This window comes from Dromiciops gliroides, chromosome 5, assembly GCF_019393635.1.
Source record: "Dromiciops gliroides isolate mDroGli1 chromosome 5, mDroGli1.pri, whole genome shotgun sequence".
Taxonomy (NCBI): domain Eukaryota; kingdom Metazoa; phylum Chordata; class Mammalia; order Microbiotheria; family Microbiotheriidae; genus Dromiciops; species Dromiciops gliroides.
In genome coordinates, this window is record NC_057865.1 from 27,281,970 (window position 1) to 27,303,551 (window position 21,582).

Below are 21,582 nucleotides of genomic sequence, written 5' to 3' on the forward strand. Positions count from 1 at the left end.
ATCTAAGTTGGCTCACTGACTTTATTCCCTGGTATTTGGAAAATCATGCACACCTGTATGAAGACACACAGATGCCCTGGTGCCTTTCAACTTGGCACATTCTAATTCTAAATCTATTTTTCATGAATTTAGGAATGCATTATTCATCATTCATCTGTAAAATGAGCCATCTGCTAAACTTCAAAACATTCCACGATATCAGACAATGAGATCTTTCCACCAAAGGCATTTGTTCTGGGAACTCTGTGAAGAATGCTTAAGAGAATTTACCTTTGGATATGAGTAAAAAAAAAAACAAAACAAAACCCATAGAGCTAAATTATGACCTGAGCAGATCAAATAGAATGACAATGACTTCATTAAAGCACAAATAGCATGTGGAAGTCTGGCACTTGTCAGTTCAAGTCTGGGTTTTCTGTGCCACTCATATAAGTTTAACTGACTTGTAATGATATGTAATGTAATTCAACCTTGATTCCAAATTAGTTACATTATGACCTAGCACAAATGAGAATTTTTGTTTTATTTTGAGGGAATGTTAAGGACAATTTGAATAATGCCTTTGAGGGAAAGCTAAGGAGATTTTGAATGATGGATTTTAGAGTATATCTGGTCCATCTGCCTGAGACATTGGTGAAAGGAAGCTGGATAGGTGTTCCATCCTAAATTCATCATTCACTAGGCTCAGCAGAATACATCAAAGACCTCAAATGAATACTTCTCTTAGGTATTTGGTAATAGCATTGAACTTAAGGTAGGTGGCAACTTAGCAGTTTTAAGCCTGCTTTATATTGAAGTCTTTTATTAAAGAGGCAAACTTTAAAAAAAATGTTTAAATTTTTAAAGCCCATTTCGAACTCATTAAACAAACAAACACGGAGCTTTCTTCATTCAAGCTTCACATGTGTGTCTCTGTGCTTGCTTATATATATATATATATATATATATATATATATATATATATGTGTGTGTGTGTGTGTGTGTGTGTGTATATATATATATATATATTTTTTTTTTTTCTGTAGCACAATATGCCCCAGCTCTATTGCATGTCTGGTGGAAGCAAAAGTAAGACAGTAAATATACCCTATCTTAGGTAAGAGACAGATTCTTCATTTAACAGGATCCAATAGTAAAATGTCCTTTCAGAATTGGATGGGAATGAAACTCCCCTCCTCTCCATTCTGATTCCTTCTAGAGGGGTAACTATGATGATATAGAAGTTTGACCTGACTCTCAAAAGGTCCTATCATCTGGATATGGGCAAGGGACTGGAGTATCTTCAAAGTGGAAGGACCCATAATCTGAAGAAAAGCATTATTGGAAAGCCAAAAGAGTAATAAAGACAAGGGTTTGAGTTCTTGGATGTTGTTACTGATTAGATGCACTAATTTGAGGAAATTTCTTTACCCCTCTTGGTCCCAGTTTCCTCATCTGCACAAATTTTTAAGGGTTCATTCCAATTTTAGAGTTCTCTGACAATATTCATAGTACTTTGTGCTTCTCTGATGACCTTATCATATTCTTATTTGAATAATCTATACTTGTCTATACATCTCATTAACCCCATAGGTCTTAAAATAATCAATCTAGAGATGAAAAGGATTTTCTCTGTATTTCACCATCATGAATCACCTGCATCCTCCCTTTGCCTCTTTGGGATTTTTCTCCCATTGGTGAGTTTTTTCCCAGAACTCTAACAAGAATCATAAATATTATTTTTTATACCTGATGTATATATTATAATTAATACCTAGGGCAAAAAGCACTCCATCCTCTCAGTCAGGAGAAAGATACCACCTATGAAAGGAAGCAAAAAATCTGAAAACACAAACATGAAGCCTCTATAAGTGTTTGGGAAGGGAGAACAGAGAAGCAACTCATTTCAATATACCTCCTATTCTAATTCATTTTGACTTTGCCCAAGTAATAAGTGCTTGGGGGCATTATTGAAGTCAGTTTTTCCTGACTTTAAGAACAATGCTCTATGCACTGCAACTGAGTTTTTAAAAATACCGCTTCGTTGTAACATTGTGACCTGATAAGATTGTACTAGATGCCCTATGATGTCAGTTCCTGGTAGTAATTTTGATTTTCTGAGCATTGGGGAATATAGGTACCTCCTTGCATTTTGAAATGCATTCAAAGAAGACTGTCAGTGTGACAAAGGAGTAGTATTTTTTTCACCTCTTAATAAAGTATATTTATTTCACAGAAGACAATAAGTGAGTGAATGGTGAGGTACATAGCATATTGGACTTAGATTCATAAGGGACCTGGGTTCAATCCAAATTTTCACACTTGTTGCTGATGACAACACTTAATCTTTCCAGGACTTAGCTTCTTCCTCTGTCAAATGAAGCTTCCATTAACCTTGAAGGATTATGGTAAATGTCCAAGAAGGTAATGTACAGAAAGTGCTTTGTGAATCTGGCTATATAGATCTATAAAACCATGAGAAGAATATTTCCCATAAGTCATTGTCTTAATAAATGTAATACAAAGAGAAAACAACAAATGTCAGAGTGAGAGAAATGTATATTATACCATTATATTAATAAATAATTATTCACTTTGTCATCTACCCTTTTCCTTTCATTTCTTTGAAAACCAGGTTCTTGAAAAAGGTCAGTCATTCTATGAAGGTCATGGCTGGGGTGATGAGATTAACTCCTAGCACTTTGGTTATAGGTTCTTAGTTGGGCAGGTAGGACCCCATCTAACTGGGACACCCAATTTCTGTTCAGAGCATAGATAGAATCCAAAGTCTGGGCAAGACTTTACCTGGGGGAAGAAGCCCTAGTCCTTGATGACTTCTATCAGGGAATAGGGCAACTCAGCTCATGAAGGAAAAGAAAAACTATCTGGAGATTTCCTAATGGAAATGACTTCATCTGCCGATGTGTCTGCTAAATCTCATGATCAATCCACATTGGAGCTGAAGATTCTTAGTCCACTTTCTTCAGCCAATGGCTACCAATCAGGGTTGACTTTCATTTTGTGGTGGAGTTCCCTTTAAGAAAGACTTTAAAGCACTTCATAGTCACCAATAGTATGTTTGGTTACCAAGAGAAACCACTGACCATCACATTATTGATTTTTAGCCAGATTAATTAATGAATTGGCTAATAATTACCTAGAACTCTGTGTCTTGGAGTTGTGATTTGATTAAAGGGGTCAATTTGAGTTCTGGTGGGTCAGATGCTTTCTCAGAGCTTTCTCATCTGTTCTGTGATGCTAGTCTCCAATGAGCCTCTGTTGCAACTAGTGATGCCTGGGTTCAGACACTGCAGAGATGTGACTTCAAATACTGCCTTTACCCGTATTTGCTGTGACTGTGGGCAAGTAACAACTTTATATGATCAGAGATTTAAACATAAAAGAGACCCAGGGAACCCAATGAAACCAACTGTGATGGGAGCAGTTGTGTCTTGGCATTTCTACTTTGAAGAAGAAAGGAAAACTTGCAGAGCCCAGAAGAATAACCATTCTGAAGAATGAGACTAGAGTAAATGCAGAAAGTTCAAAGTGCACTTCTGGCTGGAAGTTGGGCTTTTGGAAATGTACCTTCTGGTAAATTGAAATCTGGCTTAGACTAAATGCCCTTATTCTCCCTCCCCACAAATACACCCCCCCATTCCATGCTATCCACTATTCCTGGAACATACTTTCAGAGCAGACCACTGTTGCCCAGCTCCTTACTCACCCCAGCACTCTGGGACTTACTTATCCAAGTGTCTGTATAAGTTGAGTGAAGCACCCCTCACACACAACTCTACACAATCCTTCAAGCTTTCTACTACCACCATGCCCCTGAAACACAACTTGAATCCTTCTCTCCTAGAAGTCACTCTTTTTTTTTATTTGGGGGGGGGGCAATTGGGATTAAGTGATTTGCCCAGGGTCACACAGCTAGTAAGTGTCAAGTGTTTGAGGCCAAATTTGAACTCAGGTCCTCCTGAATCTAGGGCTGGTGCTTTATCCACTGTGCCACCTAGCTGCCCCAGAAGCCACTCTTAATCAGTCAATAAACGCAACTCATAAGCCTCCATGCTTCCCTACTTCTAACCAACCCCTCCCCACTGCCAACAAATCCTGAGGCTTTAAAAGAGATTAGGGATGTTGCAAGTGTAAACTTCCCCTCACAGTACCATCCCATCCCCAGTTGCTGACAGGAGGCCTTGAAGAGACTTTCAATACCAGTTTAGCTCCAGAGAAGCTCCAGAGATAGTGGTCAATACTTGACCAAATGGAGAAATATGCCTAGTGGTTAAAAAAGAAAAGAAAAAAAAAGAAAAGAAGCTGTTGCCTTCCTGTTTACTTCATTAAGTTAATTATCACTCATTTCAATTTAATTTAGCTGACTTTTTTTAGCCACCAACTCTTTGCCATGAATTGTAGAAGATATTAGAATAACAACAGTGAATTGGTGTCTGAATTTTTTCAAATACTTTCCAACATTTGTTGCTTTGCCCTTCAATCATTTCAGTGAATTAGAAAGGTATAAAATGATATTGGAAGGTTGTTTTACTTTGCATTTCTCCAATCAGTAATGATTTAGAATATTTTCATATGACTGTAAATTGTTTTGAAAACTCTATATTCTTTTTAAAAATAAAAGTATTTTATTATTTTCCAGTTACATGTAGAGATAGTTTTCAGCATTTGTTTATATAAGATTTCCAATTTCCAATTGTGCTTTATCCACTGTGCCACCTAGCTGCCCCTATAATTTCTTTTTTTTTTGTCATATTAGCCAATCTGATAGGTGTAAGGTAGTACCTCAGAGTTGTTGTAATTTGCATCTCTCTATTCAGTAGTGATTTAGAGCATTTTGTCATATGGGAATAGATAGCTTTGTTTTCTTTATCAGAATACTGCCTGTTCATATCCTTTGACCATTTCTCAATTCGGGAATGACTTGGATCCTTATACATTTGATTTAGTTCCCTATATAGTTTGGAAATGAGGCCTTTATCAGAAGTACTGGCCAGAAAAATTGTTTCCCAGCTTTCTGCCTCCCTTCTAATTTTGGATGCATTGCTTCTGTTTGTACAAAATTTTTTTAATTTAATGTAATCAAAATCATCCATTTTGCATTTCATAATATTCTCTATCTCTTGTTCGGTAATAAACTGTTCTCCTTTCCAAAGATCTGAAAGGTAGTCTATTCCTTCCTCTCCTAATTTACCTATGGTATCACCTCTTATGTCTAAATCATGTACCTATTTTGAGCTTATTTTAGTATAAGGGGTAAGATGTTGGTCTATGCCTCATTTCTGCCATACTATCTTCTAGTTTTCCCAGCAGTTTTTGTCAAATACTGAATTCCTATCCCAGAAACTGGAGTCTTTGGGTTTATCAAACAATACACTACTAATGTCATTTACTACTGTGTCTCCGGTGCCTAGCCTATTCCATTGATCCTCCACTCTGTTTCTTAGCCAGTACCAGATAATGTTGATGACTGCCACTTTATAGTAGAGCTTCAGATTTGGTACAGCTAACCCACCTTCCTGTGCATTTTTTTTTTCATTATTTCCCTTGATATTCTTGACTTTTTGTTTTTCCAGATGGATTTTTTTTATTATTTTTCTAGCTCTATAAATTTTAGGTAATCTGATTGGTATGACACTAAATAAATAAATTAATTTAGGTAGAATTGTCATTTTTACTATATTAACTCTGCCTATCCATGAGCAATTGATATCTTTCCAATTATTTAGATATGATTTGATTTGTGTGAAAAGTGGTTTTTAATTGTGTTCATAGAGTTCCTGAGTTTGTCTTGGCAAGTAGACTCCCAAGTATTTTATAGTATCTGCCACTACTTTAAATGGAATTTCTCTTTCTATCTCTTGCTGCTGGACTTTGTTGGTCATGTATAGAAGTGCTAATGATTTGTGTGGATTTATTTTATATCCTGCTACTTTGCTAAAGCTGTTCCTTGTTTCAAGTAATTTTTGAGTTGATTCTCTAGGATTCTCTAAGTATATCATCTGCAAAGAGTGATAGTTTTGTTTCCTCCTTGCCTATTCTAATTCTTTTAATTCATTTTTTCTTCTCTGATTGCTAACGATAACATTTTTAGCACGGTATTAAATAATAGAGGTGATAATGGACATCCCTGTTTCACCCATGATCTTATTGGGAAGGCCTCTAACATATCTCCATTACATATAATGCTTGCTGATGGTTTTAGGTAGATACTGCTTATTATTTTAAGGAAAGTTCCACCTATTCCTAAGCTTTCTAGTGTTTTTATTAGGAATGGGTGCTGTATTTTGTCAAAAGCTTTCTCTGCATCTATTGAGGTAAGTATATGATTTTGGTTAGTTTCCTTATTGATGTGGTTGATTATGTAAATAGTTTTCCTAATGTTGACCCAGCCCTGCATTCCTGGTATAAATCCCACCTAGTCATAGTGTATTATCCTGGTGATCACTTGCTATAATTCCTTGCTAATATCTTATTTAAGATTTTAGCATCAATATTCATTAGGGATCTATATGTTCTAATATATTTATAGCAACTCTCTTTGTGGTAGCAAATAACTGGAAATTACAGGAATGCCTGTCAATTGGGAAAGAGTAGAACAAGTTGTGTTATGTGATCATGAGGAAATGATGAGCTCCATGATTCTATAAAAAAATATGGATAGACTTGCAGGAAATAGTGAAAATAGAAATGAGCAGAACTGTATGCAGTACTTAATATATAGAGTAACAGCATTATTTTAAGAAAAGCTTTGAGCAAGCAAGTCATTTTGACTCTTATAAATACCAAAATCTACCACAAAAGACCTATGGAGGAAAATGCTATATGTATCCAGAGAAAGAATGATAAATGGATGTATTTTTAGAATGATTTTACATAGGTAAATACACATAATTGTGTCTAATGGTAGCCATCTCTAGGTGGGGTTGTAGGGGAAGGGAAGAAAAAAGAAAAGAAAGTTACAGGATAACATTTTTGTGTATTTAAAAGGAATAGCAATTTGTACATTGACAAAGTAAAGTTTAGACTCCTTGTTTCCAGAGCTAATGCCCAGCAAGCAAGCTGTGCCCTGAACATTGAGCAGAACAACAATCCTTTGTGATCACCCTCTGGATGATCTTACCCTCTGGGCTAGTCACACAATTCACCAGGTGTTCTCTGGACAAAGACAAACACTGGACAAAGTCAGAATGTCCTGCAGTGAATCAAACTTGTCACATGCTTGCTATTCCCTCATTGTTAAGGCTACAATTCACTGAGTAGTCACTAGTATAAGTACTGAGATCTCCCCATGCTGCCACTAGGAGTGGGGCCCAACACATATGTGTATGGCTCCACCTTGCTTGCAAGCCTTTTTTCTCACTTAGAAAACATACTCTCTCTAATTCCTTACATGCATCTCTGGCCTATTCTGTGCAGCTCCTGCTTATGTAGATTTGAGACCTGTTCTGAAAAGTTGGGTTGACAGCATAATACATTTCTGTTTTAACATTTTCCCCTCTTCTATTACATTACAGAAATTATTGTTTTATTTCTTAATTTCAGAAAAAATGAATAAAAAGAAAAACAAAACAGACACTGCCCTCAAGAAACCCCCATTTGGAAAAAAATTGAGAGTGGTGGGGAATGATAAGTTCCTAGATAATTTTGAAAGCCCCCTAACATTTTTTTCTTTCAACAAACATTTATTTTTTATTTTCCATTTACATGTATGGGTAGTTTTCAACATTCATTTTCATAATATTTAGAGTTCTAAATTTTTCTCCCTCCCTCCCTTTCCTCCCCTCTCCATAAGATTGCAATCAGGTTATATATGTACAATCCACAAGTGTTCTTTTTATCAGTTCTTTCTATAGGGGTGCATAGTAAGCTTCCTCATTAGTTCCTTGGGATTGCCTTGGATCATTGCACTGCTGAGAGTAGTTAAGTCATTCACAATTACTCATTGAACAATGCTGCTATCACTACACACAATGTCCTCTCAGCTCTGCTCACTTCAGTATACATCAATGTTCAATAGTCTTTCAAGGTTTTTCGGGGATCATACTGTTTGACATTTCCTGTGTGTAATTTAAGATTCTAAATGTGGATTCTAATCTGTTCCTCCAGTTTTGGGGGAAACTGACTAAAATCACTGATAAAACGAGTTTAGGTTTTTAATGGTTTATTGAAAAAGATTGAGAACAGAATTCCAACAGCCTGGCATTCCTATCTTTCCTCAAATTTCCTGTGAAGTCCTCTGCCACCACCACCACCATCAAGTCAGGAACCCAAAAAGAGCGAGAGCTCTCTGAGCAGGCTCTCTTTCCTCCTTCCTGTCTCCTCCCAGAAAATAGGAGGCTCCTCAAGTTGATTGGCTGGTAGCCTTGATAGACAGAACCCATGAGCAAACGTCATTTCCTGATGCCAAGGAAAAGCCACATGGCCTTGCCCTCTGAGGCATTTTCCTCATGTTAGAGCATTCCCACAGCAAGTCTCCAGTAGGTGGCATCATTCCAATCATTACACCTGTAGCACAAGTCCATTCCACTACAATCATATAACACAGCTTTTTCCATAATTCCTCAATTGATGGACATTCCCTTGATTCTCAATTCTTAGCCTCCACCAAGAGTTGCTAATAAATATTTTTTGTACAATTTTTCCCCCTTTTCACTTTTTCATGATTACTATTGTTAACTGTTTTCCTTCCATCCTATTCCCTTCCCCTTGATATTTATTCTATTATCCATCTTCTTTTATCCTATCACTCTTCAAAAGGGATTTGCTTCTGTCTGTCCCCTCCCCCACTCTGCCCTTCCTTCTTTTGCCCCTCTCTCTTTATCCCTTTCCCCTCCTATTTTCCTCCAGGATTATAGAGATTACTCCACCCAATTGAGTGCTTACATTTTTACCTCCTGGAGCCAATTCTAATGAGACTGAGGACTTTGAGCCAATTTTGATGAGTGTTAGGCTCATTTACTGCCCAGATTAAATAGATTACTCCACCCAGCTGGCTGTGTCTATTAGTCCCTCCTTGAGGTAGCTCTGATGAGTTTAAGATCTTTGAGCCTTTTCTGATGAGTGTAAAATTCATTTACTACCCTGCTGCTCTCCCATCTCTTCCCCCACACCATAAGTCTTTTCCTGTTACATTCATGTAGGATTTTGCTTCTGCCCTTCCCCCTCCCCCAGTGAATTCCCTTTACCCCTCAATTTAACCCTAAAGATGTTATCATCTAGCTAAGTGACACAGTGGACAAATCATCACCCCTGGACCCAGGGAAATCCCAGCCAAAACCTGGCCTCAGACACAAGACAGTCACCCACTGTATGACCCCAGGTATGTCCCCCAGCTCCAATTTTTTTTTTTTATGGTTCTCTAGGGTCTTGTATTTGAAAGTCAAATTTGCCATTCGGTTCATATCTTTTCATCACAAATATCTGAAAGTCTTCTTTTTCATTAAAATCCCATTTTTTCCACTGAAAGATAATGCTGAGTTTTGCTGGGCAGGTGATTCTTGGTTGTAATCCCATTTCCTTTGCCCTTTGGAATATCATGTTCCATGCCCTCCGGTCCTTTAATGTAGAAGTTGCTAGATCTTGTGCTATCCTGACTGGGGCTCCACAGTACTTGAATTCTTTCTTTTTGGCAGCTTGCAGTATTTTCTCCTTGACCTGAGAGCTCTGGAATGTGGCTATAGTATTCCTAGGAGTTTTCTTTTTGTGATCTCTTTCTGGAGGTGATCAGTGGATTCTTTCAGTTTCTATTTTAGCTTCTTCTTCTAGAATTTCAGGGCAATTTTCCCTGAGAATATCTTGGAAGATGGTGTCTAAGCTCTTTCCTTGATCATGGTTTTCAGGTAGACCAATAATTTCCAAATTCTCTCTCCTGGACCTATTTTCCTGGTTGGCAGTTTTTCCCAGAAGATATTTCACATTGCCCTCTATTTTTTTATTCATTTGGATTTGCTTTATTGTGTCTTGGTTTCTCATAAAGTCACTGGCTTCCATTTGTTCAATCCTAATTCTTGGGCAATTATTTTCATCAGAGAGCTTTTGTACCTCCTTTTCCATTTGGCTTTTCAAGATGTTGACTTTTTTCTCATGCCTTTCCTGCATCACCCTCATTTCTCTTTGCATTTTTTCCTCTACCTCTCTAATTTTATCTTCAAAGTCCTTTTTGAGCACCTCTATGGCCTGAGACCAATTCATATTTTTCTTGGAAGCTTTAGATATAGGGGCCCTGATGTTGACAACTTCCTCTGAGGGTGCCCCTTGGTCTTCCTTGTTACTGAAGAAACTTTCTATGGTCCTCACCTTTCTGTGTCAGCTCATCTTGCCTTTCTTTTACTAGACTTTTAGCTCCTTAAAGTGGGGCACTGTTTCCAGGCTGCAGTATCCCAAACTTAAGAAGTCCCAGATGGTATGATTTAAGGAGAATCAGGTTCTTTCCATACCCGGCCTGTTAATTGGTCCTAGATGACCCCAGAACAACTTGCCAATCAACCAGCTTTGTGTGTTGTGGTTGTTAGCTCCAACGAGCCTGTGCCCCTCCCCCACCTGGGCCACTTCTACTCAAGCCTACCACCTGGTTCTCAGCAGGGGTGAAGAATCCAAGTTCTGCCTTAGCACCAGCATAGACCCCTGTAGTCTCTCCCCTGCCCAGGGCTCAGCCCACTCACCAGATTGTGAGCTTAGTTCCAGACGACCCTGGTGCTTCAGCTGATTCATAGGCTCTGGGGGTCTCCTTCTCTGGTGAGGACTTCCTGAGACTGGATCTGTGTCAGGGTGACTGTGGGGTTGGGCCCGACTCCTGTATCAGCACAGCAGCTCCCTCCTTCTGACCTTCCGAGCAGTTCTTGATAAGAAGATGATTTCAGCACATTCTTCTGTGAGTTTTGCTTCTCTGGGCATTTTCCTATGACCTTATTTGGATGTTTTTTTGGAGCGATCCTGTCATGAGTTTGGGAGCTCACTGCCTTTCCTCCGCCATCTTGGCTCCGCCCTGGAAGTCCAGTCCACTAACATTTTAACTTGTGGTCTATTATCACTAATATGTAAGTTAAATGAATTGCTCTGTATGCAGAATTACTTTTAAAAATAAATTATATGAAAAAATAGATTATATGACTAATATCGAAACATGTTTTGCATGATTGCACATTTAACCAATATCAAATTGCTTAATATCTTAGGGAGATGGGAGGCAAGGGAGGAAGAGAGAGAATTTAGAACTCAGAACTTCTTTTTTTTTGCAGGGATATGGGGGTTAAGTGACTTGCCCAGGGTCACACAACTAGTAAGTATCAAGGGTCTGAGGTCATATTTGAACTCAGATCCTCCTGAATCCAGGGCCTGTGCTTTATCCACTGTGCCACCTAGCTGCTCCAGAACTCAGAACTTTTTTTGTTTTGTTTTGTTTTGTGGGTCAATGAGGGTTAAGTGACTTGCCCAGGGTCACACAGCTAGCTAGTAAGTGTCAAGTGTCTGAGGCCGGATTTGAACTCAGGTACTCCTGAATCCAGGCCGGTGCTTTATCCACTGTACCACCTAGCTGCCCCCTAGTGGGCAGGAGTACCTGAGTTCAAATCTGGCCTCAGTCACTTGACACTTACTAGCTAGTTGTGTGACCCTGGGCAAGTCACTTAACCCTCAGTGCCCTGCAAAAAAAGAAAGGAATGTTAAAAGTTGTTTTTACATTTATTTATTAGGGAAAATAAAAAAAATGGGGAAAATGCATTTATTTATCAAACTTATTTAAAATAAGAAACAAGTCTATTGTTTTATCATTCCACTTAATAGTTCTTCAGACATTTTCAATCTTCAAACTGATTGATGAAGGTTATTTGGTAACTGTGGAGAGGATGCTTTGGGGAGGAAAGAGACAGCAGGGAAACAGATGTGGAGGTTACTATAATAGAACAGAGGTCATGGGAACCCCAGTTTGGGCAACAACTTTCCTCTTCCAACAGAGAATGGACAGCCACTTCTTGTATATGTTATGATGGGGGTGACCTTCATATGTGGGTTGAACAAAATGACTAGAAAGTTCCCTTCCAAATCTCAACTTGTGATTCTCAGTAAGTTGATTGAAAGGGAAGAATGGAAAAGATTCTTCAGAAGACTTGGGAACTTATTGGGTGTGAAAGGAGAAAGGAAAGAACCTGCCTATAGACTCTTATGTCAAAAGAGTATCTCTGCACAAATGAAATTTGAAAATCCAATGAGCTAAATCTCCAAGTTTTTCATAGCATTCCTCCTTACAGACGTAGGAGCACTCTCAGGATAGTGATACCTGTCTATCCAAAGAAGTCAAGTCATTCTATCCTTGGTATAGTCAAAAAAAAATACTAGCCAATTCTGAAAGGATCAAAATAACTAGAAAAAAAGTGACCTCAGAGGGCATCTAGTCCAATCTCATCAGGTCCCAGATGTTCTAATTAAGCAGTATTATTTTTTTATTTTATATTTAGAATTTTATTTTCCTGAATTACATGTAAAATACAAATTTTGACATCATTTAAAAAAAAAACTTTGTGTTCCAAATTCTCTTCCTCCCTCCTTCCCCACCCAAGAACTCAAGCAATTCAATATAAGCTATATATTTCCACATTAGCCAGGTTGTCAAAGAAAACAGACAGAAACGAAATTTCAGATAAAGGAACTAACAAAAAAAATTATGCTTCAATCTGTATTCAAATACAATTTATCTCTCTGTAGATAGATTGCATTTTTTCATAATACCTTCAGAGTTGTCTTCGATCATTGCATTGCTGAAAATAACTGAGTTATTCACAACAGATCATCTCACAATATTGATGTTATTTTTTATACAGTACATTTCACTTTGCATCAGCTCATGCAGGTCCTTTCAGGTCTTTCTGATAGCATCCTGCTCATCATTTTTAATAGTAATAGTAATCAATAGTAAAAAATGATAGACCTTTTTTTCATAATAGTATTTTATTATTTCCAGTTACATGTAGAGATAGTTTTCAACATTTTATAAGATTTCTAGATTCAAATTTTCCCCCACTCTCCCTTCCCTCCCCCCTCCCCAAGACAGAAAGCAATCTGACATAGGTTATATATGTACAATCACATTAAATGTATTTCTGCATTCCTGGGCTGTGGTCAGGATCCAATAAGATAATAAATGAAAAGAACTTTCCAAACCTTCAAAGCACCATATAAATCATAGCTAGGATTATGATGCAGGCAACTCAAGGCAAGGGATTTTCTAAGTTTCTCTACCAATAGTAATGGGCACCTTCTCTAGGACTTAGTGTCTCTAAGAGTTTTCTATAATGTGAGGTGAATTTTCTAAGGTAACAAACATAAATGTGGTCCAGGAAAGGGTTTTTACCTAGGTCTTTCTGACTCAGAGACCAAGTTCCTGTCCACTGCATCTGTTAGGAGAGGCAATATACCCTAATGGTTAAAGTGCCTGGTCTAGAATACTGAGGGAGGGATCAAATTTCTGCCCATGTGACCTTGGGTAAGTTGTCCAACCTCTTTGATCCCCCAGAAACTAAAGGCAAAACCCTTCGCTTAGATGAAAGGAATCTGGTGAGCCTTGATTTACTGACCTTGGTGTTGTCCATACATTCTGAAATATTCCATGCATTAATACCTTATTTTTATTCCCAATGAATATTAGAAGGATTTTTGCTTTGAAATAGAATGCAAAACTGGGAAATAATGTCCTTCCTTCTCTATCCTCTCTTTTGGCCATGCAGTAGCTAATAATCACCAGCTATTACCTTCATCCTCATCTTCATTGTCAGCAGCAGCATTTTAGAAAAGCAAGTCTATGTTTTTACAGAGCTATTGCTCGAGACCCAGGGATTCTGCTTATAGAAAACAGGGGTTGGTTTGTCTCTTACCATTGCATTTGTGCTGGGACTCAAACTGAAGGAGAGTAGGCAGCACTGTAGCAGGAATGATGTCATATTCAAACTATGTCTTCCTTCTTTTGGGACATAAGGGTATCTTCAGGGAAGACTAGTACCTCTGGTGTGAAGGCTGCAGAGCCCCTCTCAGGGCTGCTTTCCACCTCTGAAGTCTACCTGATTCACCTAACTCTCACCTGTGGCTCCAAGAAGCTGTAGCATCCACAATGGCCACACCCAGGTAAAAGGTTTTGGAAGATAGGTGAAACTAGCTTGTGGGCAATTGAGCAGTCTCAAACCCTTTGGTGAATTAGGGGTGTCTTCCCCAAACATGTAAAGACTTGTCCTGATGAAATGGGCAGATAAGACCAATTTGTTTCAATGGTCATGAAGGCAGCTGAAGTAGGTGCTATGGGGCACTTCTAGCTTGGTTAGACATCAAAGATCCCAGGGTCATCCATTGCTTCTTGAGCCATCTGTCCTGCTACTGGACTCTGATAACTCTGGAAGAAAGAGTAAGGCCAAGTTCTTTGTTCAACTCTGTCTCACTTAAACATATTACTCATATCATTTTACCATTTTTATCTAAGTCCTGAGGCAACAAGCACGTGATAAAGCAGTAGTTGTACATACACTGGGAACTGTAGTCACAACCTTGAATGTAAGCAGCCCAGGCCATAAGATTATCTTCTCACTGGAAGCAGCAGCGGGTGTCTGAAAAGTCTTTTAAGGACAGTACCCCTCACCTCCTAGTCTGAGGAAAGGGCTAAAAAAGTGACTTAAAATTGTCTGCTTACCCAACCCTGGCCTGTTTACCCCTGGCAGGCAGGGATCCCACCTTGTAGTTGAAATATAATGAAATATACAAAGATTTCTGCAAAGATGATTCCCTTCCCCATCAGTATGCTATATAGAGTATGTGCATGCTTATGGAAAGCACACAATCAAGTAGACCTGAAAGACAAACAAATCTTGTTGTGAGAGAACTCAGCAAGTATTGCATCCAAATAGCAGTCTTGAGTGAAACAAAACTTAGAAACGAAGCACAGATTACTGAAGTCAGAGATGGCTATACAATTTTTTTTTTCTGGAATGGCTGCAGTGAAGGGGAGTCTCATGAAGGTGGTATAGGTTTTACAATCAAAACTAATCTAAGGGCAACTAGGTGGTGCAGTGGATAGAGCACCCACTCTAGAGTCAGGAGAACCTGAGTTCAAATCTGGCCTCAGACATTTAACACTTACTAGCTGTGTGACCCTGGGCAAGTCACTTAACCCCAATTGCCTCACAAAACAACAATAACAAACCCCTACTCTTGTATGCCTTCTAAAAGGTGTGAATGGCAGAGTTAACACTTCTGGTTGATGCCTTTGGCTGGACAGGGTTCATAGTTCTGAGAGTGCTCTTGTGTCTCTAAGAAGGAATGTTCAAATTTCTCTGAATTCTGGAACTAGGTGTCTTTTGACCACACCAATGGCTGATTCAGAGTCTCTGTGGAAGCTGTTACCATAGAATAGATGAATAAGCACCAAAAAAGCATCTGGCCCACCGGAGCATAACTTTGCATGGAAATGTTGTGATTTTCCTTTCAATTTCATTTGAGGTAAATAACTTATGGTAGATGTTCCTCTGATGTTTTTATAGTTTTGTTTAGCAAGACTTTCAAAGAACTGACTATAGACATTTCTGTCTACAGAGTATCTGTGCAAAATCAGATTTGAAAATTAATTACACTAAAACCTTCATGTTTCCATAGTATTCCTCCTTACAAACACAGCAGCACCCTTAGCTTGGTGAACCCTGTCCATTCAAAGGAGTCAATCAGAAGTGTGGACTCTGAAGGCCTCAGACTTTCTGCAAGCAGCAAGATTTCACAGGTTGACCTGGAAGTGTCCATGCCTGGGGAATTCACACCTTCTGTGGGAGACCCTCAAGGGGTGTGGCTACCTCCTATAAAAGCAGAACATCCTTCTTCTCAGAAACACTGCCTTCAGTGGCACTAAAATCTCTTCTCAGTTGCCACAGAAAAGAAGTAGTCGGACTCTTGGGTGTGCATTCTTCCACTTAGGACAAGGTAGGTCTGAAGGCCTGAGACCATGAGAAGTTAGGGAGACATGAGTTCAATCCAACAAAATTTTAGATTAAAATAAAAAAAACACAGTTGGCGATCACATCTGATTTTTATCTTCTGAAATTTCTGATTTTGATTTTGAATCAATCTGGGTGAGAACCTCTGTCTGTATGTCCACATCTATTTTTGGCATTTTGTTATATGCCTGTCTCTAAGTTTTCATATGTGTTTTTATGTGTTTCTAAGTATTTGGGGAATTTTACTCTCAAATTATCTGATTTGACCTTCTAAGTGCAGACATGGAGATAAGGGAAAGGGCCTTCTGAGAGATTTGGGGCCTTTTGTCTTAACAAGCCAAGCCCAAATCCTTTTACAGAATAAGTTCATAAGAATATTTCAAATTATATATAATGGGAGCCAAACACAGTAAGAAATAGATTACCCAAGGAACCCCCTTAGAAAAGATTCTTGTAGAATGGGATAAGGGCACTTTACCAGTCAAACCAGGAATGAAAAAAGACTAGCTTATTAAACTCTGTTACACCTGGTATAAAACTTACATTAACTTATCAAGGGAACCTTTGTGGCCTAAATATCATTCTTTTAATTCTCAAACACTGAGAGATTTAAAATTAGTCATTGGGAATAGAGCTCCCAATGAATTGGTTTATTGGTATCTGTAGAGCACATTAGCAGATTCAGAGACCATGCAGTGGGAACACATACCCAGCTTCTCCCTCCCCCACCTCTACTTGTGCCTTGTCAGATATGCTTTCACCTTCCCAATCTGCTTCAACTCCTCCTGCTACAAACTCTTCCACTCCTCTGGGATCTGCTCAGACCAACCTTTCTCTTCCCTCACCTTTTCCAAACTATTACACCGTTCTCACCATAGCCTTCATTTTGTTATCCTTTCATCCATCCTTTTGACAGCTTCCCACCTAATTATCCCAATCCCTAGGGTCCTAGACCCCTCTCAACTTGCTGCATTTCCCCCTCCTCCCACTTCTCTGGCTAAGACACTCAGCCCTTCTCTGATACTGCTGAGCTCATGGAGGCTTGGCCCACTCCTCCTGAAGTGGCCACCATACCTCTTCCTCCTCCTGCCATGACTGATAACAATGTCTATGACTCCACCCACTCACCCTGCAGCTATTTAGGTCAAGGACCTAGATTCCTGTGCTCCATCCACTCTGGTAAGGTTGAAAAGTTGGCTCAGGATACAACTCAAGCCACTGCTCAGAAAACTAAAGTTATCTTCTTCCTCCAGGAAGAGACTGACTTTCTAGCAAAAACAATCCTACAGAATAGATCTTTACACAGCATCTTCAGGAGGAGCCTGTGCTCTCATTAACCAATCCTGTTGTTCCTATCTATATTAATAGGTCAGGGGAAATTGTAACAAACACCTATCAGCAAAATAGATAATTAATTAAATGAATGAATGGATAGATAAATGAATGAATAAATAAATAAATAATGAATGAATGAATAAATAAATAAATGAATGAAATAAAAAACAACCCCAAAACAAATGTCCATCAGCTTCAGAGAATTATGAATGACACAGCAAATTGTGAAAGAAATCCATGGGACACCTGATAAGGGCTCATGGTGGGACCCCTCTTCATGGTTTACCTGGTTACAGGGGTCCAGTCTGTTGGTCATTTCAATTAAATGGGTTTTTATTGCCATGGGAATTGTTATTCTTTTAAACTTGTGTTTTAACACAACTCTGCAACTGTCTAATTGTGTTATTAGTGAAACCTCTGGGAAGAGACCCTTCGTTGTTTTTCACTGGACCCCGGGTCATGGTGCCAGCCTGACTGAGGAGAGGAAGCTCCCGAGAGACGAATGAGGAACTACTTTCTCCTGCTGTTCAAGTACAGGGGCTTAATCTGCAAAGGGAAAAAAAGCAAAAAAGGCAAAAATGACTAATTTTGTGATCCGCTCTGCCACGCCTGCCGACTGCAGTGATATTCTCCGCCTAATCAAGGAACTAGCTAAATATGAAAAAATGGAAGAACAATTAGTGCTTACTGAAAAAGATCTGCTTGAAGATGGGTTTGGAGATCACCCTTTCTACCATTGCCTGGTTGCAGAAGTGCCCAAAGAACATTGGACACCTGAAGGATACAGCATTGTTGGCTTTGCTATGTACTACTTTACTTATGACCCATGGATTGGGAAGCTGTTATATCTTGAAGATTTCTTTGTGATGAGTGACTTCAGAGGGTTTGGCATTGGTTCTGAAATTCTGAAGAACCTAAGTCAGGTTGCAGTCAAATACTGCTGCAACAGCATGCACTTCTTAGTGGCTGAATGGAATAAGCCATCCATCAAGTTCTACCAGAGAAGAGGGGCTTCTGATCTGTCCAGTGAGGAAGGATGGAGACTTTTTTGAGATCAATAAGGAGTACTTACTAAAAATGGCAGCAGAGGAGTGAAAAGTGCTAGTATTAGTGGGGACAAATTCCATTCTTGAACCAGTCTAGGTAGAATAAATACTCAACTTCTTGCTTTCTATCCTGTCTTTTAGTAGAGTCATTCAAAAGCTTCATTACCAGTGGCATTGTAGCATGTTTGTTCCTGGGGTCTGGTGCTAAGGCATCAGGTCGGTGTGCAGTTTGGAATCAGACTTTCCTGTGAGCATCTTCTCATAAACAAGGTAGTGTCATCTTAAAATGTAAATGAATTAAACTTCATTCTCATACATCATTTAAATGTGTACAATGTACACACTGGTACATAGAGTATCTGTTTAATTGGTTTAAAAAAAAACAAACTAGCCTTCAACCGAATTGCAAAAATAAATAAATAAATAAAATTGTGTTTTAGCGTACTAAGATATGCTCTGGTCTTTCACCAAAGAGAAAGTTTCAGCAATACCCACTACCAATAAAGAATGTAGTGATGGGGAGCAGCTGGGTGGCACAATAGATAAAGCACTGACCCTGAATTCAGGAAGACCTGAGTTCAAATCTGGCCTCAGACACTTGACACTTACTAGCTGTATGACCCTGGGCAAGTCACTTCACTCTCATTGCCCTGCAAAAAATAATAAAATATATTGATGATTGTATAGACTTAGCTTATAAATAAGGGATTCATGGACAAATTACATTGATTCCTGAGGTCATGGGAACTTTATTATTAATATGTTGATGGAAATTATGTAGTCATGAAAAATTTGAATTAATAATCATTTACATTTGTAATTTAATGTATATGTGATTATAATTATGTGTTTGTAGTAATATCTGGAATTATTATATTTTGCAACTATATCCTGAGTTAAGGAAATTCACATTTTTTGTTATCATTATTATCCTCAATAGCTGAACCCATATGAGACTTTGATTATTGAAACTTACTATTTAAGACATTATGGGACTGTTAATAATATTCTGAGTCTGGCTACCAGGTATAATCATTAAGGAATACTACTACTTCACCAATGAGCCATGGAGCCAGCAACCCTAAGGGGTTTCACATGCATGAATCATAGGTAGTAGATTGTCTGGGGAAAGGCTGGGAGAATGGTCTATTAGAAACAGTTTCTTTATAGTATAATCCTTTCCCTATAGTTGTAGAAAACTTGAATAAATTTTAATTTTTCAACTCCCAAATCATCCCAAAGCCAGCTTTATTTATAACTTTTGAGTCTTCCTTAAGTCCTCTCTGACCTCCCAACATATATTAAATCAGAGATGAAATGTTCTAGATTTGACCTCTCTGACATTTCTAGCAACTTTTACTCATAACTGAACCCTTCTGGGTGACTCACTCTATTACAATAACCTCTTAAATGATGTCTCTGTCTCTATGATCTCTCCTCTCCAGTCCATCTTCCACATGTCTACCATTTTTATTTTCCTAAAGCACAGATAGGACCAAGTTACTAAGTTTCTCAAGAAACTGTTATAGCTCCCTATTGCCTTTAGAATAAACTACCACCTCTTTTGTTCAGCATTAAAAGTCCTTCACAATATGATTCCAACCTATTTTTCCAGGCTTATTGTATATTTGCCTCTTTCTGTGCAGTTAACATTTTGGTCATTTCGTTTCCCACCTTTGTGACCTTACCCAACCCCTACCTGAAATGCATTTCCTTCTTCTCTGTACCTTCTCTCCACCACTTGTATCTTAATATCCAGTTCCCTTCAAGGTTCAGCTCAAGGGTTTGCTCACAGTATCCTAATGTCTGCCAGTTGCTAGTGCCACAGTCATGGAATTCCTTTGATATTAATTTTGTATATACTTTGAATTTGATTAGCTATGTTCATGTTGTCCCACCAGATAGAATTCAAGTTCATTGAGGACAGGAACTATTTAATTTTCCCCCCTCTGTATCTGTTCCCTGGGGCAGCTAGATAGTATATAGTAGATAGAATACCAGCTCTGGATTCAGGAAGACCTGAGTTAACCTCTGACCTCAGAAACTTACTAGCTGTGTGACCTTGGGAAAGTCATTTATGCATATTTGCCTCCATTTCCTCATCTGTTAAAATGAGCTGGAGAATGAAATGACAAACCACCCCAGTATCCCTTGCGGGAAAAAACGAAAACAAAGAACAAGAACAAACTAAATGGAGTCATGGTCAGACATGACTGAAATGACCAAACAACAAAAATCTATTCCCTGTTCTTAACACTGTGTCTGGAACAAAGAAGGCTCATATTAAATGCTCATTGGCTAAATTAATCATTGAATTATAATTGGAGGGTCAATTTGTGACCCCTATCTCCTGATGTTGTGTGCAATCACCAGATGTAGGATGAATGTTTCAGGGATTGTTGCTCTTAATGTCAACATTGTTCTTTCCACACTTTCATAATCATATCACAGAACTAAAGGCCTGTTTCTTTCATCTCATTAGTGCCTGAAACCATCTTGGAGTTATCTTTACATTTCAAATTACCCTCCTTAGCAGGAAAGATTTAGCAAGATCAGTCAAGTTAACATAGACATTACAAATACGTTGTCAAGTAGTTACAATAGTCACATAGGTTGGTCAAAACAGCAAAGATTTAATGAAACACAGAGAGACAGGGAGACAGAGAGAGAGAGAGAGAGAGAGAGAGAGAGAGAGAGAGAGAGAGAGAGAGAGAGAGAGAGGGGAGGGAGGGAGAGAGAGAGGGAGAGAGGGAGAGAGGGAAAGAGGGAGGGAGAGAGAGAGGGAGGGAAAGTAAGAAATGCTTAGGAAAAACCTCTTGCGGGTGAAAAATGAAGAGAGTTCTTTTAAAGTGACAGCACAATTTCATGTAGACATTGTGGCACGTGGAATCACAGGATCTCCATTCAAATCCCCAATCAGCTATTTACTAATTAAATGCAGTTGGCAAATCCATCCACCTCTCTGGACCTCAGTTTTCTACAATGAGAGATCTGGATTAGATGATTTCTAAGGTCCCTTCAGCTCAGAATCGCTGATCTTATGAATCTGAGATTTGGGTTCATATACAAGATTTTGCTATGTTTTCTGTGTGAATTTAGCTCAGTCACTTTCCTTCTGTGGGTGGGTCTCAGGTTTCCCAGCTGTAAAATAAATGGGCTAGACTAGATTACTGCTGAAGACTTTTCTAACTCCAAATCAATGATTCCTGAAATCCAGGTTTAATCCTGATACCTTGTAATCA

General features: G+C 38.7%; 1 protein-coding gene across 1 annotated transcript; it reads left to right on the plus strand.

Annotated features, from left to right (window-relative positions):
• Positions 1–17,872: 17,872 nt before the first annotated feature.
• Positions 17,873–18,346, plus strand: LOC122729652 (diamine acetyltransferase 1-like). The gene has a single exon (XM_043968622.1). The coding sequence runs from the start codon at positions 17,873–17,875 to the stop codon at positions 18,344–18,346; it is 474 nt and encodes a 157-aa protein (XP_043824557.1).
• Positions 18,347–21,582: the final 3,236 nt, after the last annotated feature.

Coding starts and splice junctions, on each gene's coding strand:
- LOC122729652 (XM_043968622.1), top strand. CDS start 17,873: ATGACTAATTTTGTGATCCGCTCTGCCACGCCTGCCGACTGCAGTGAT.